The 14,590-nt window shown below is 40.0% G+C and overlaps 1 protein-coding gene across 2 annotated transcripts in view; it reads right to left on the bottom strand.

Annotated features, from left to right (window-relative positions):
* Slc30a8 (solute carrier family 30 member 8) overlaps positions 1–14,590 on the bottom strand; it is a 41,324-nt gene that overhangs the window by 12,332 nt on the left and 14,402 nt on the right. For both annotated transcript variants that reach the window (XM_021217233.1, XM_021217232.1), the window contains 3 exons: positions 8,926–9,072; positions 4,462–4,615; positions 936–1,086 (listed from right to left, as the gene is read on the bottom strand). In XM_021217233.1, the coding sequence (XP_021072892.1) occupies positions 936–1,086; positions 4,462–4,615; positions 8,926–9,072 (452 nt within the window). The remainder of the gene's footprint in view (positions 1–935; positions 1,087–4,461; positions 4,616–8,925; positions 9,073–14,590) is intronic.

Here is a 14,590-nt window from a genome sequence, read left to right as displayed (position 1 = left end):
TTTTTTTTTTTTTTTTTTTTTTTTGCCCCCTCACTCCGTCCCAAACATACATCTCTGTCGAGGAGTACTCACATGTTTACAATGAGAGACCTTTCTCCACTCTCATTTTGCCCATAGTTCTGCTATGGGGTGAAAGAAGCTCCTGCCACACTGAAAGCAATATCAGCGGACCCATGAATCAAGGGTTCTACCCTTCCCCAGCCAAGCAGTAGGCACAAATCCCAAACACAGCCAACTGGATTCCCTCCCAAGAAATATACTTCTCAGAAGGCTGGAGAAGGTGTGTCAGGGACTAGGAGCAGATGCTGCCCTTGTGGAGAACATGAACCCAACGCCCAGCAATGACATTTGGCCGCTAATAACTCCAGCTCCGGGGGATCCAATTCCTCTGACCTCTATGGATACCTAGACTCATGTGCACATACTCACTCACAGACACATTATTGGACATAACTAATAAGGCATACATAGATAAATCTTTAAGAAATATGACTCTTGGCAGTGATAATAAGAACGGGTAAAATACTTGATCAGACATATTTATTTCAGTAAGATACCTGTAGATACCAAAATGTGCCTGATCTCTACCTTGATTTGTGTCTCTGAATTCATTTCAGAGAGTAAGTATAATTTAGATCAGCTATTTAGATCCCTTCTGTTGTTCACATCTGAAGAAACTCAAAGTGTCCATGATTTCATTGGTTTACATCTTAACACCATATCAAAAGGATCTTTCTTGATAGACTCAAAGCCCAGCAGATGAAGCACAAAGGGCTTTTTGGAATCCAGGAAAGACTGAGGCTTCAGGATTTGCTAGCTTTAGCTTTGTAAAGTGATTTGAGCGAGTAAACGCAGGCTGCGAGTATTGGTGGCATTTGAGGCTTAGTTTTGATGCTGCTTTATCCAGAGAATGACTGATTACTAAACACACTCACCTTAAAGTAGATAATGAGTGCACTAATTAGCACACTGATGCTCTGAAATACATCCCCCAGGGCATGCACAAAGGCTGCTCGGACACTGGCATTAGCTTGTACATCCTTGTGGTTGTGGCCAAGGTTCCGTTGGTGCAAAATCATAGTTAGTCTGAAAGAGATAACAGTGTTCCTGACACACAGCAAGTTTATACAACATAATGGAGGCGTCATCAGGGTCATTTATTACTCAACCTGTCAGTTAATTAAAATAAATTAAGGTATACTATGTTGGACTTATATTTGAATGTAAGTGTACCTTAGAACTTTTCAAAACTCTCAAAAGGATATATTTTTAAAATGCACCCCCTTTTTTTTTTCTGGAGATCTCACCCACATAATACTATTCTATCTCATGGTAAAAGTGAGAAGGATTATGGCTTTCATGAAAATCAGACATTGGTACAATGTTAGTTATCCCAAATATGTAAGTTCCGATGTTTTGTCACTGTGGTTTAGACTTACAGCTTCCTTGGACTGTTGACTACCTCGGCAACTTGCATAGAGCTCTCTCTTCTGCTCCCAAAGCTGGAATCTTTCATTTAACTTAAGTTAATTTGTTTCATTTGAAAGATTATTTTTAAATTTTATTTTATTTTTAATTTATTTTTTATACTCCATATTCCATTCCCCGCCCCACCCATCCAGCCTCCGACTGCTCCACATCCCATTCCTCCTCCCCACTCCACCCTGTCTCCACCTGGATGCCCCTACCCTCCACCCCACCTGTCCTTTATTTAAAATTGAAAGATTATTTAAATCTGAGTAATTTTCTAATGGCCAATGTAAAGTATACTGTGTCTGAATATATACTTATCCATGCAGGGACTGAAACCATCTGATATAGTATAAAATGCTTGTATATGTACACACATATTACAACACATTGCAAAGTTTAGCACTCATCTTCCAAGAAAACTGACAAAGAATGAAACACATCATGTACATGTAACATATCTGTTAAATCTCAGTCCATCATTGAAAGTAGAATCGCAGCTACCCACCAAGACTCAATCATTCCATAATGCATTTTTCAGATTGTCAGCATTTGGGTAGGAGTTCACTGTCAACTATATGTTAGCATTCCACATGCCCCAGACAGGCTGGCTGTAAATAGAGCCTCTGAATCTGTTATTAAAGCTCATTGCGTTGTCATTCATTCTTTAACTATCTTATTTTAAGATGACAAGGAACACATATTTAGGCACAGTTAAATATTTGTACCACAACCTGGACATGATATCTCCCTAGCATACACTTGTGGCAGAGAGAAATGCACACACACACACACATACACACACACACACACACACACACACACACACACACACACACACACACACACACACACACACACACACACACACACACACGAATGCACATGCACACACACATACACACATATACACATTTATATTCATATATACTAAAAATTATCACTATAGTTGACCAACATAGGAGTCTAGTTTATACATATAGCAACTGGGCTCAATTTGAAAATTAAGCAGAAATATCTTCACTTCAGAGCTCTATCTACAACTTTCATCAAAGACTATTCACAGTTGCTATTAGAACTTTCTGTTCTGTTTTGGGGGTTCCCAAAGAGCAGATTTCCTCCCAAATTTCAGTTCTGATATCTCTGTATATTCCCACAACACAGTATCTAGCAGCACTTGAAACCCACATTCTCAGTTCCCAGAGTAAACATTCTAGTCACCTTTATTTACAAATAACCATCTGGTTGCTTGCTTGGGAAAAACAGAGCAGACAGTTAACTGTCTTTCTAAGTATGAAAACTACTTGCAATTGACACATCAATGTTCAAAATCAATGCAGTAAAAAGAAAACCTAGATGGTATCTATTGTGAAGATCAAAATCCACTCTTAAAGTCCCCCAAATTAATGGAGTAATTAGCTTAGTTGATACACTATCTTTGCATAGTATTAACACAACCCACACGACATATGACTCTTTGGAAACTATGAATACTTTCATTCTTCCTACTGACTTTAGGACATACTCTTCTCCTTCTAAAAGAAGGTGTTGCCACCACCACCGCCACCATAGTGATCAGGACACATCTGAGTGTTTATCTCCTAGACAAGATAGATTCACATTTATCTGTCTGCATTCTTTTTCCAAAATGAAGCATAGTTTCAAGTTAACTCATAGCACACAGCATCTAGTCGATGACAGCAAATCATCAAATACCACCCTTAACTTTTAGCTTAGATATTTTGGGTACAGACTATGAGGTGAAAATAGAGATGTCTAAATGGAATACTCTTCCAGTAACCTGAGGACAGTTTCAAACCATGAATGATAGCATATCTATCGATTGCAAAGATGCCATTTTATACTCTCCAAAATGACAACAAAAACAATTTTAAAAACCTGCTGTCAGTACCATTTTATTTCTTCAACCACTGTCAAGTCTTTGATGCCAAATCTACCTTATAATATTTATCAGTTTGTACTGGAAGCTGGAAGATGATATACTTGACATACTTGGTGTGTGTGTGTGTGTGTGTGTGTGTGTGTGAATTTTTACATAAAATTTGCTGTTTAAATATTCTTTATCTGACTACTCAAAATGTTCAAAACACTCCAAGGCCCAGAATTTTGAGCATGAGACATCTTCCAAAGTCCTGGGTTTCAGGTTAGTTCAAGGATGCTCCAACTTCAAATGATTTTCATTTTACTGAATTAATAAAATACCGCAATTTGGAGGGAGCTTCAAACCATGTGAATTTATTATCTGATAGTTCAGGAGGTGAGACATCCACTTTAAGGACTGAGTTCCTTCTGGAGACACCTGTGGAAAGGATTTTTCTCCCCTAACAACTTTTCATGCAGTAGTATGTTACAAAGATAAAATAGACTTTGGTGGGGGAAGAAATTCCTCCATTTCTGGTTTGGTTGACTACGCAAAGGTGAAGAGTGCTTCATAAAGGTACTGCAAAAGCTTACTTAAATGTAGAATCCAGATCACAGTAAGTAATTTCTAAGGTTCTGTTAACAATCTGAGTAATCATTACCTACTTACCTAACAAATGTTGAGCCATTTGGAAGCCACATTCCATGAGATCATCAACACACATGAGAAAGCAGAGCGGATGGAAGCTCCATTCAAAATCCCTGCTTCTAGGTTTGAGTCCTAATTCCTCACTCTCTATTTAACACAGCTGAGTTTCCATTTCACACTCTGTGGGTTTAGAGGACTGTGAAAATTCAGTTTGATGTGTCTATCACAAGATCTTTTTCCAGTCTCTGGCATGTTGCAAATTTTCAAATATGATAATTACTGGAGGCAACGTTTTAAAACTCCTTAATCTTTAGTGACCAACATTATTTTCTGTCATAGTGGCACTCAAATACCATGTCAGAATGTTAGCATCTTCCAGACACATGGGGATTTATTTCTAGCTCTTTCTCTAGATAAGAGTGGAGACAGGCCAAATAGTCAGTCAGCATGTTATGACTTACACAATGTTGGCTGCCACTGCACAGCCTGAAATGGTGATCATGATGCCTGCTTGGATCTGGTAATCGGGATACAAGAGGCGTTCACAGGCAAGGTACACCAGCACACCAGTCACCACCCAGATGCAAAGGACAGACAGCAGGGCACCGAGGACCTCTGGGAGGCAAATTCACAGAAAGTAACATGAATATCACCTTCACATCTCCGAATCCCCACACAAGAGTCAAAGACTCTTTGATCCACACCCCTGCTGCCCGTGAAAGTGGCTTCATATTGTTTTTGCAGTGATTCATGAAGCAGAAGTATCAATGGGTTTGAGAACCGAGATGAGGCATTTTAGCGTTGCATCCATAAAACACGAGCATCAGAATTCATTAGGCTCCCTATTACTGGGTAATTTTCAGCAATTTTTTTAGAACATATTAATTGCTGCCTGCCCTCCCTGTTCTCCTGGGGGATTTTAATTTACACAGGTGCTAAAATGATGAAAACTTATTAGGGAGGGATGAAATAATGAGATATGACGAGTAAAATGTGTTTAGAAACTCTTAATTTCACCATAAAACATTTACAACTTGCCAGCACTGGCACCTTTAGAGGAATAAGCTAGTAAAAAAGGAAAGCATCGGAGTGTACTTTACGAAAATGGGTTTCATTTGCCAACCCGACATATTGTAAACACAGAGGCAGATTCAAGGGTTTCTCAGAGCTGCAACTGCTCTTTAAGAGCAACCTCAAGGAAGAGAAACATCAAAATGGAAACATTTGCATTAATATTTGAAGATAAGGGAGATTTCAATGTGCTTGTTTAAGAAAGAACATACTTCGGCTCACATAGACATTCCTTAATATCTCACCTTGTTCTTTCAACCTTGTAGATAGCCTTTAAAAGTCCACAAGGGTCCATTCTCTACTCCCTGGCCTGGTTTCATTCTTGTGCTGTGACAAACACCAATCTAGGAGAGGAATGGGTTGGTTTGGCTTAACTTCCAGGCCACAGTCTATCGTAGAGGGAAGTCAAGACCAGAACTCAAGCAAGAACTTGAACAAGAAACCGTAGAGGAATGCTGCTTGATGGTTTATGTTTAGCTAGTCTTCTTGTGCAGCACAAGACCACTAGCCTAGGGAGTGGTGCCACCCATATTAGGCAGGGCCCTCCCAGAGCAATCAATACTATCCTCCACAAACATGCCCACAGGCTAATCTGCCCACAGGCTAATCTGATCTAGGCAGTCCCTTAGTTGGATTTTCTTCTCAGGTGACTGTAGGCTGTAACAAAACAATTAACATCAACTACAACACTCCCTTTACATTATTCTTATGTATTAGAACCTGCTAAAGCAGAATTATGTACTTTAACCCACCATGTGGCTATTGCTTCTCTGACTTCAGTCAGTTGTATACAATCTTCATTTTTTTTGCCATATTCAAGTGCTACTTATTTGTCAATTCATATTTTTCTCACATGAACCTACTTATGCTTAGCTTCTTCCTAAATAAAATTATCCATAAAATTGCAAGTTTGATGTTCTACTTTATATTTCATGCATAATAGAATGTGTCCATGCAACATTCAAAACATCTGATATTCCATCCATGCAACATTTTTTACATAATAGGAAGTGCTGATACAGATATTTAGGACTTGACTACAAGTATCAGACCCATATGGTTCACCAGCGACTGCCTATGTGGCGTTATACAATAAAAGTTTCTTAACTATAAGATAAACATTTAAAATAGCATATGAATAGAAGTTGGCATGGGTTGTGTCTTGAATTCTGACCCTCAAATATCTGTACATAGAAATGCTACTCATCAGCAATTCATATTGCCACCTTATTTGAATACGGTTTTCACGTGGTTAGTTAAGATGTAGTCATTTTGGTATAAGGCATTCCTATATTCAAATATGGCTGGCTGGCTTATTCTAAGGGGAAATGTGGGAATAGATGTGCATAGAGAGAGAGCACAGAATAATATAAAAGTTAAAGCAGATATATTTAATCCAAGGAACAACAAAGTCTGTCAGCAAATGATCACCATGGTCTGAGAGAGGTAGGAGACAGGTTTCACTGACAGATGTCAGAAAAACCCAAACTCACTCAAGCCTTTACCACACACTTCTGTTTCCCTAGACCTCTAAGACACCAAATGCCTCTGAGCTGTCCAGTTGGAACCACGCTGTTAAAGCATCTCAGGGAAACTAATGGAACATTAAACAACCTCTCAAGAACTACTAATTAGTCAGATTGTTTAAAACTCCCTTTGCCAAAATTAATGAGAATCAGCCTTTAAAAATTCTGCTTAGCCAGAAACAGAGACCAGATCTACATAGGGATATTCAAGTTTACCATGTCCCACCCTAATCCCATGTTTTGAAATACTTAGGGAGACAGAGGCTGGAACAGTAAAACCCTCATACCAAGTTCAAGATCAACAGTCAGACCCAAACTTTGGTTAGGAACCTGAAAGCAACTAGTTAGAAAAGAAACACATGAGGAAACATGGGTAAGTGGTATCATTGTGCTACATGGTTTCCAAGGAAACAGCCAAGTAAGGCGGGTGGTGGACTGGCCAGATTGGGCTGTGGATTCACAGGGCCCACCTGTGTCTATGACACTGTTTCATCAATCCTGTACCTATGACACTGTTTCATCAATCCTGTGCAGCCATTCAATTAGACATTAAGTCATTCTAGCCACCTTTAAAGTTCTCAATATTTACATTGTACTCTGTATTTCAAAATATTTTGCCTAGTAGCAGAGAGTTTTTATTGAACATTCTTGGTCTTTTAGAATATTAGGGCTCATAGATTTCCATGATTAATGGCACAGAGTCTAAGCAAAGATGCAAAGTTCTGAGTCTAGCCTATCTAAAAAAAAATACCAAAACAGTTCTAATAGTACTAGGAAGTGATGAGTATGTGTACAAATTTGTGCTGAAAAATGGGGAGAGTTCGACAGACCTCACATGGCTTCCAGGTAGGTATACTTTTTTCAGAAACAGGACTAAGACTTCTCTAAGCTCAGTCTCACAAACTTTCTAAGACTGTTTATTTCTCTCTGCCTGTTAAAGGGAAGTCAGTCCTGAACACCTGCACTGATAAACTGCTTAGCATGAAGACAGAGTTTCCTAGTGCTCTAACCTCTAAAATCTACACTTCACATTGTCAGTGAAGCTGTGGGTTTTGGCTGCCAACATCTCTCCCTGGGAAAGCTGCCCATGAGGATTACCCACATGCTGCAGTCAGCTCTCCTTCGCCTTGGCTTCTCAGCCCATGAAGCAGGAGCTGTAACTATATGCTCCCAAGACTGGTACAAAATATTGCAACAGAAATTCCTCCAACTGATATAAGAAACCACAGAGATGAGAAATAGCGCATCAGTGGGGTGAGGGAGTGAGGGAATACAGAAAAGAAAACCCATAGTAAACGCTTTGCAGAGACTGAACACTTCTCATAGCTCTGGCTACTTCCTGGGCAAGAGCAGGTAGTCACTCAGTGAAAGAAGCAGCTCTGAGAAAGGACAAAAGGAGTGAATTTTATTCCCTCCCTTTCTTCCTTGTCATCATTTCTGTCTACTTCATTGCCATTGATGTTTAAATGAACAAGGATTCAGCTGAGCCAAGCATTCACTGGATGACTATCTTGGTGCATTTTCTGATGCTATAACAAAATACTAGAGAGTAGGCCATTTATAATGAAAGGAGGGTTTTTTCCCCTCATAGTTCTGCATCCTGGTAAGTACAAGATCAAGGTTCTTGAAGTTGGCAAACATTTTATGCTGCATCATAACATGATAGAAGAGCAAGTGTGTATGAGGCAAGGGAAATAAGTTATGCTGACCTCATCATTTTTACCAAGATCCCACTCCCACAATAACTTCATTGACCCATTAATGAGAGTACAGATCTCATGACTTAATGAAGTCCTATCTCAAGACCACCCGAACAGTCTTTAAAGTCCCACCTGAGATTCAAAAGTGGCTTTCAAATCATAGGAATGACTATGTGTGTGATTGAGAAAGTCCATATTTTATGCCTGACTCTCTAGGGACAATCACTAAACCCTCGTACTCTCTTGGACCTTAATTTGTAATGTGGTAGATGCTCTGCTTTCATCCTTTCTTCGAAGGGATGTAGAATATCCAAAAGAATCATCTCCTTGTTGCTACTACACAGAGACCCTGGGGACAGAAGTGTCTGCTATCGCGATACAGCTATTTCTGTAGTCCCATAGTAGAGGAGGTACTTCCATTCATCTTGCTGTCAGCTGAATTAATGTTGAGAGCTAGCATTCCCACACGGTTATTTTATCCTGAGCACCAGACTTGCAGCCCAGAGGGAATTATCGGGCAGGGCTTTGCTCTTTACCTTCCTTTTTATTTTATTTTATTTTTCAAGCTCTGTTTGACTCTGTATCATTATGCATTCACTATTGCGCAATCAGAGAATGAGAACGTTACCTGCTCTATACCACCCAAATGTCAGCCGCTTGGAAGGGGGCCTCGATGACAACCACAAAGAAAAGAGACTGAGCAGGAAACTGGTCAGGTCAATTAAGAGATGAGCCGCATCCGTGAGGACAGCCAGACTCCCAGCAACGTGTCCACCTGTGAGATGCACAATATCACACTGGGTTAAAGGCTGGGAATGCAATTAGGACCTGGGTACATATTAGACATAGTTCACTCATACAACTTGGGAAGAAAAAAAAAGGTATTGAATTCAAATGAACCCACCTCTTTTTCCCAATTTGAAAAATAACTGAGACCATAACGGTAAATAAATTTAAGCACATAAATATAAATGTTTAGGGAGTCATTTCTGAGGCTATGGATATATAGTGATAGGAATTATGAAGCAAATAGAAACAGCATCTCAATTATGCTAGGCAGGAAGTCTCATGAATGGACCTACAAGTACATATGGCTGTAGAGGCATTGGCTAGATTCAGAGGGTCTCATAATTCAGGCTGTAGATTTGAACTTCTACCCTGGAAAACAGCATTGCAATCTAGCTCACAGTCTTGTTATTTATTTGTAATTTTACCATAGCCTTTACTACCACTCTTTGTTGTGCTGAATTACACTAGCTGCACTGGAGATCCATGTTATCAATGGTGGGAGAGCAGAGCAGAAAGGAGAAATGGAGGTATGCCCAGTAGACATACCAAAGGCATGAACAATCTGACAAAGCATAGGACAGAAACACAGGCCCACGGGGCCACCTTGCTTTTCTAGACATTGGTGATATTCCTTGTCCTTCCCTCTTCCTCTCCTTTAAAAACACCTCCAGCCTCCAGAAGAGAAATTAAAGGAGTGTTGTGACCTTTCTTCCTGAGCGTGGCTTCTTTGAGAGCAATAACCTCTATTGCTCTCCCTACCTCTTTCCAGCGAAGAGCGTGTGCTGGCTGATGAGTCATTCCTGTCACTGTTTATTGCCTTGTGTACTACAGAGCAGCAGAGACCATCAGTCATCAGACCCTCCATCATCAGACTCACCTTGTCTCGCTTAATGATTAAAAAAAAAAAATTGCATAGATGGCTCATCATTGCAATAATCCCCACAGACCGGTGGCTCGAGCTGTACTTAATAACTGGTTTGTCAAAGTTTAATGGTCTGAAGCAAAGTAGTCTTCAGGCTTGTTACTGAGCTGTCTGTGCAAACATCAGAATGATTCATTAGCCAAAAGGCAACATTTTGCTAACAAATCAGCTGTCCTTCCAATTACCCTCTAATGTTCCTCAATCTGCGAGACTCGGTCCTGATAATAAAGCTGTGTTAATAATGCATTATTTCTTGCCCGGAGAATGACTACATGCAGATAAGCAGCATGCTGCAATTTTATCCGTGAATGATGGGGATTCTTGGTGCCACGCTGAAATTGCCCACTAAGTCAAGGGAAGAAAAGTCTTAGAGAAATTCTTTAGCAGGCTCAGCTGGTGAAGAAGCAACTAAGAAAGGAGCTTGCTATAGAAGAATCATGGTAATTCGGAGACCTGGGACCCCATAATCATTTCCCAACCATCAGAGCTGGTAATAAGAGCTATCCAGAAAAGTGTGGGCACTGCTGAATGATACAGAGCACACTGCATGCAAGAGGTAGCAAGTGCATTTGCTTCTGAAAGCATGGGGCATTATTGACCATTAATTCAACTATTCAGCCAGCACTTATGGAGCCCTTGCTGTGCCTGGAAACATGAACAAAGTACACAAAGATAAACAAATTACAATCCCTTTCTTCAGTGATTGCCTAACACTGCACTGAAGACTTGCTACTGGAATGGAACCTGAGAACACTGTGGTATTCGGGAATTTTTCAAAGAAGGACTGAGCATTAGCAAGAAAATTGTGGGTTTTCATGATACACAGGAACATGGAAAAAGAAATAAAAGAATGGGGCATTTTGCTATAAAAATAGAAGAAGATAGATGAAGAGATATCAGAGCATTCTGGGAAATGATCTTTCTCATACATGGATCCTAGCTTTGTGTGTGTGTGTGTGTGTGTGTGTGTGTGTGTGTAAATAGGTATGTTTGTGTGCAAATGTGCACAAGCATTGAAAGTAGAAATGAGACCATGAAATGAGGGGAAAAAAAGAATTATTGAAGAAGGGGAAGAGAGAAATACAATACACAGGGCAAGAAAATTGAGAGGATATGGAGGTAAAAGGGAATAATTGAAGAAAAGGAGCAGGAATGTGAAGAGGGAACAGTGGAAGAAAAAAAATGTTGCAGAATATCATAATGAAACCTAATAGTTTGTAGGCTAATTTAAAAAACCCACACAGCAGTAATTACTGAAAGGACCTATGGAAAATGCATGAAGCAGAGTGTTGTCGGTTCTATTTCTAGCCATGACAAGATGTGTGCAGAATGTGCTGATGGCAAGGAAACACAGGCAAAGAGGGGTCTCAACCTGGAAACAGATTGCACAGGCCCCGAGAGTAGAATACTGTCCCTGCATCTCCTTCCTAGACATGGACCCCCTCATATTTAAACAATTGGCATTTTCCAGTAAGAAAGAGATGTGTTGGGGCAGTGCTGAGGAAAAAAAAAAAACAATTCACCTGATGATAATAGCTTTTGTGGGGTTTGAATGAGAATACCCCCGTGGGTTCATATATTTAAATGCTTAGTCCCCAGTGATGGAATTGTTTGGGAAGGACTAGGAGATGTGACTTTGGTGGAAGAGGTGTGTCACTGGGGGGTGGAGTTTGAAATTTCAAAAGTTTACCCTGTTGTGGATGGGACTCTTGCTGTTTTTATTTTGATGCTAATTCCACTCTCCTGGAGGGGTTGGGGACAAGGAGTAAGTCATGTACTCAGGTGACTTCTTTTGAACCAATCCCCTAATGAATAAAGAAGCCAATCACTGGAATAGCAGAAACGACTTCCAGGTTGGATTGAGGAAGAGAGGAAGCAGGAGAGAGTTGGGCCTTTTTGGATGGGGATAACGTGAGGACAAGATGTAACTACTAGTGTCTCCCAGTTGCAATGGTGGATCTGTCAGGATTCGCTGGAAGATTTAGATTTAATAAAGCTTACAAGATTAGGATTTTAGTTGTGCCAGCAACTGAGTTACTGTTGTTTCTGAACTAAGTTTGTGTTGTGTTTTCCTTCACGTAGTAGCTCATCTGGGTTCAAGAGAGAAACGTATGATAGCAAAGCATGGTTTTGCCAGCTGTGCACCACAAAGGTCATGGGAGTTTTGAAGCATGGGGTTGACGTGGTAGGGACCCATCAGTAGGAACTTAGGGAGCTGGGTGGAGAAGTTTTGGGAGCTCTGGGCCAGAGAAAGATAAGAATAAGACAGCGAGATCTCCAGTGCTGAGAATAGCAAGCCATAGCTCGGGAACCTGCCAGTTCATTTTAAAAATATTTCCCACAACACTTCACCATTCCCAATTAAGTCTCTCTGCCTTATACTTATGTCTCAAGATGTGAGCTCTCAGCTACTGATCTGGCAGCACCAGCTTGCCTGCTACCATACTCTTTGCCACAGTCTTTATGAATTCAAACTCTCTGAAGCTGTCAGGCCCAAGTAAGCTCATTCTACAAATTGCCTTGGTCATGGTGTCTTATCATAGCAATAGAAAAGTAACCAAAACCAAGTAGTATCCACCACTGGGCTGCACAATTGTATACCATTAATTCATATAAGAAGACTGACTTTCCTATCTTATAAGTGGCATTTCACTACACTGTATTATCTAATATGGCATGTCAAAACCTTCAATTACTGTTTAGCAAGTATTTAAAACAAACTATAGTTTTTCTAGGTTCTGGTTTAAAATTTCCCAATAGCAGGAACCACAAAAAAATATCTGCAACCTGAACTGGGATGGTAGACACAGGAGGAGTTGGATGGAGTAATGGAAGGGCTGGTGTGATGTGGATTCGGTGCTCATATATAAGGTTCTCAAAGAATAAAATATTTTAAACCAAAAATATTTATGACTCATGTCACTGAGGTGCTGTACCTACAGAACAAAGCAAGTAAAACTCTAGTAATCAAACATGTATCATGCATTATAGCGATATCCTTCTCTTAGTAAGACAGAAATTTTCACTCTCAAATGTGTGTGTGGTTTTTTTTTCAGCTCCAGCTCTGCATCATTGCCTAGCAAAATCATCTTTCCCCATCCTTATATAACACCGAACATGGTACCCCAGATGCCTCTCCCTGCCTACTCTCAATTGCTTCCAGCAATGACACACTCAGGCTTAGTTTCCTGAGTTCTCTGTGTCTTCATTTCATCTTTTCAAATAGAGATGTGTGTTCATATCTGCAATATAAGCGCCATTTTATGGCCTTTGCACAGTGAAGAAGTTTTACAAGCCACAAAACAGTCCTAGTCTGACAGCTCCAAAGGCCCAAGAGTGGGTACACTGTGCCTGTCTCCTTCATTTCTCAGTCCTTCTGCCAGTCTCCTCTGCACACTGTGCCACTCATCTCCCCAAACGTAGCCCAATGGCCTGATTCTCTCCTACTCTAAAGACCAGTTATAAAGCAAGCTCTACAAAAGGACCAGGTTCCCCAGCAGAACCGCTAATTACTATTCTAGCTGTGTCTTCAACAGACTCTCCTTTAGGTATTCTCCTTTGACTGAGTCATAAAAGCTTAATCTAAATTAGATTAAACAACAGGGAGGTTTTAAGTTATTGGCTCCTATAAATGAATCTGAGGATAATTGAGCAGGTGTGTCCTAACTCTAAGGATCGAAGATGTTACTAAAGCAGGTTACTAAAGGCGGATAAGATATACGTGGGGCTCTGGAAGTTCTGGAACTGCATCATTCCACATTAATACTTTTAGAGGAAAGACAGTTAAGTTTTTATTCAGCCTCTTTATGTAAAGGCCAGAGATACTTCAAGCATCAGGTCCTTAGGCCAAGAGGGTAAGTCTTGTAGCCATTGTGGACAATGAAAGCAAGCTGAACAGAGGTGTTGGTCTCCTTCAAGTTGCTATGCCTGTATCTCTGTAGCCTTGCCCTGTTTCAAACATAACCATAGAGATATTTGAAGGAAGATCCTGACAATCACGACCTCTCAGACCTCAGGCATAAATAATAAGCTGTTTGGTTTTGGTTTTGTTATTTTTATTCATTGATTTAACTGGGATTTTTTAATTTAAATATAATGACATCACTTTCAGTTTTGTATCAAAAAGGACTTTCTCATGTCATTTACGAACTTTATAGTTCTTCCTTTGAGGCCTTTTTCAGAATCTCTGCCCTGAAGAAGGACCTTCTAGACTCTCGTAAAAGGTCTTGAGAATAATCACTTCTTGATTTGACTTCGGGGAATAGGTATGCTGTGGACTGGGATCTTGAGTGATGGCTGAGGCTTTGATGAGAATGGAGACTTTGGAATTTAAATAAAAAGACAAAAGCTCCTGAGACTCTAAAGCATAGGATCATTTCACAGAAAATGAATAATCTCTTTGAGTTAGAACTGAATAAGTATGTAAGGATGTGGCAAGAGAAAATTATTAGTAATTTATAAGTCAGACTGGCTGTGGAATATCTGAAAAAAGTATTTCACAGAAAGAATTTTCTTTTCTTTTATCTTAGATGTCCAGGACTCCTAATATATTGATCACATTTCATTTGGGAGAGCAAAGTGG

This window comes from Mus pahari, chromosome 17, assembly GCF_900095145.1.
Source record: "Mus pahari chromosome 17, PAHARI_EIJ_v1.1, whole genome shotgun sequence".
Classification (NCBI taxonomy): domain Eukaryota; kingdom Metazoa; phylum Chordata; class Mammalia; order Rodentia; family Muridae; genus Mus; species Mus pahari.
Note: the sequence above shows the minus strand (reverse complement) of the source record. Positions and strands in the feature narration are given on the sequence as shown.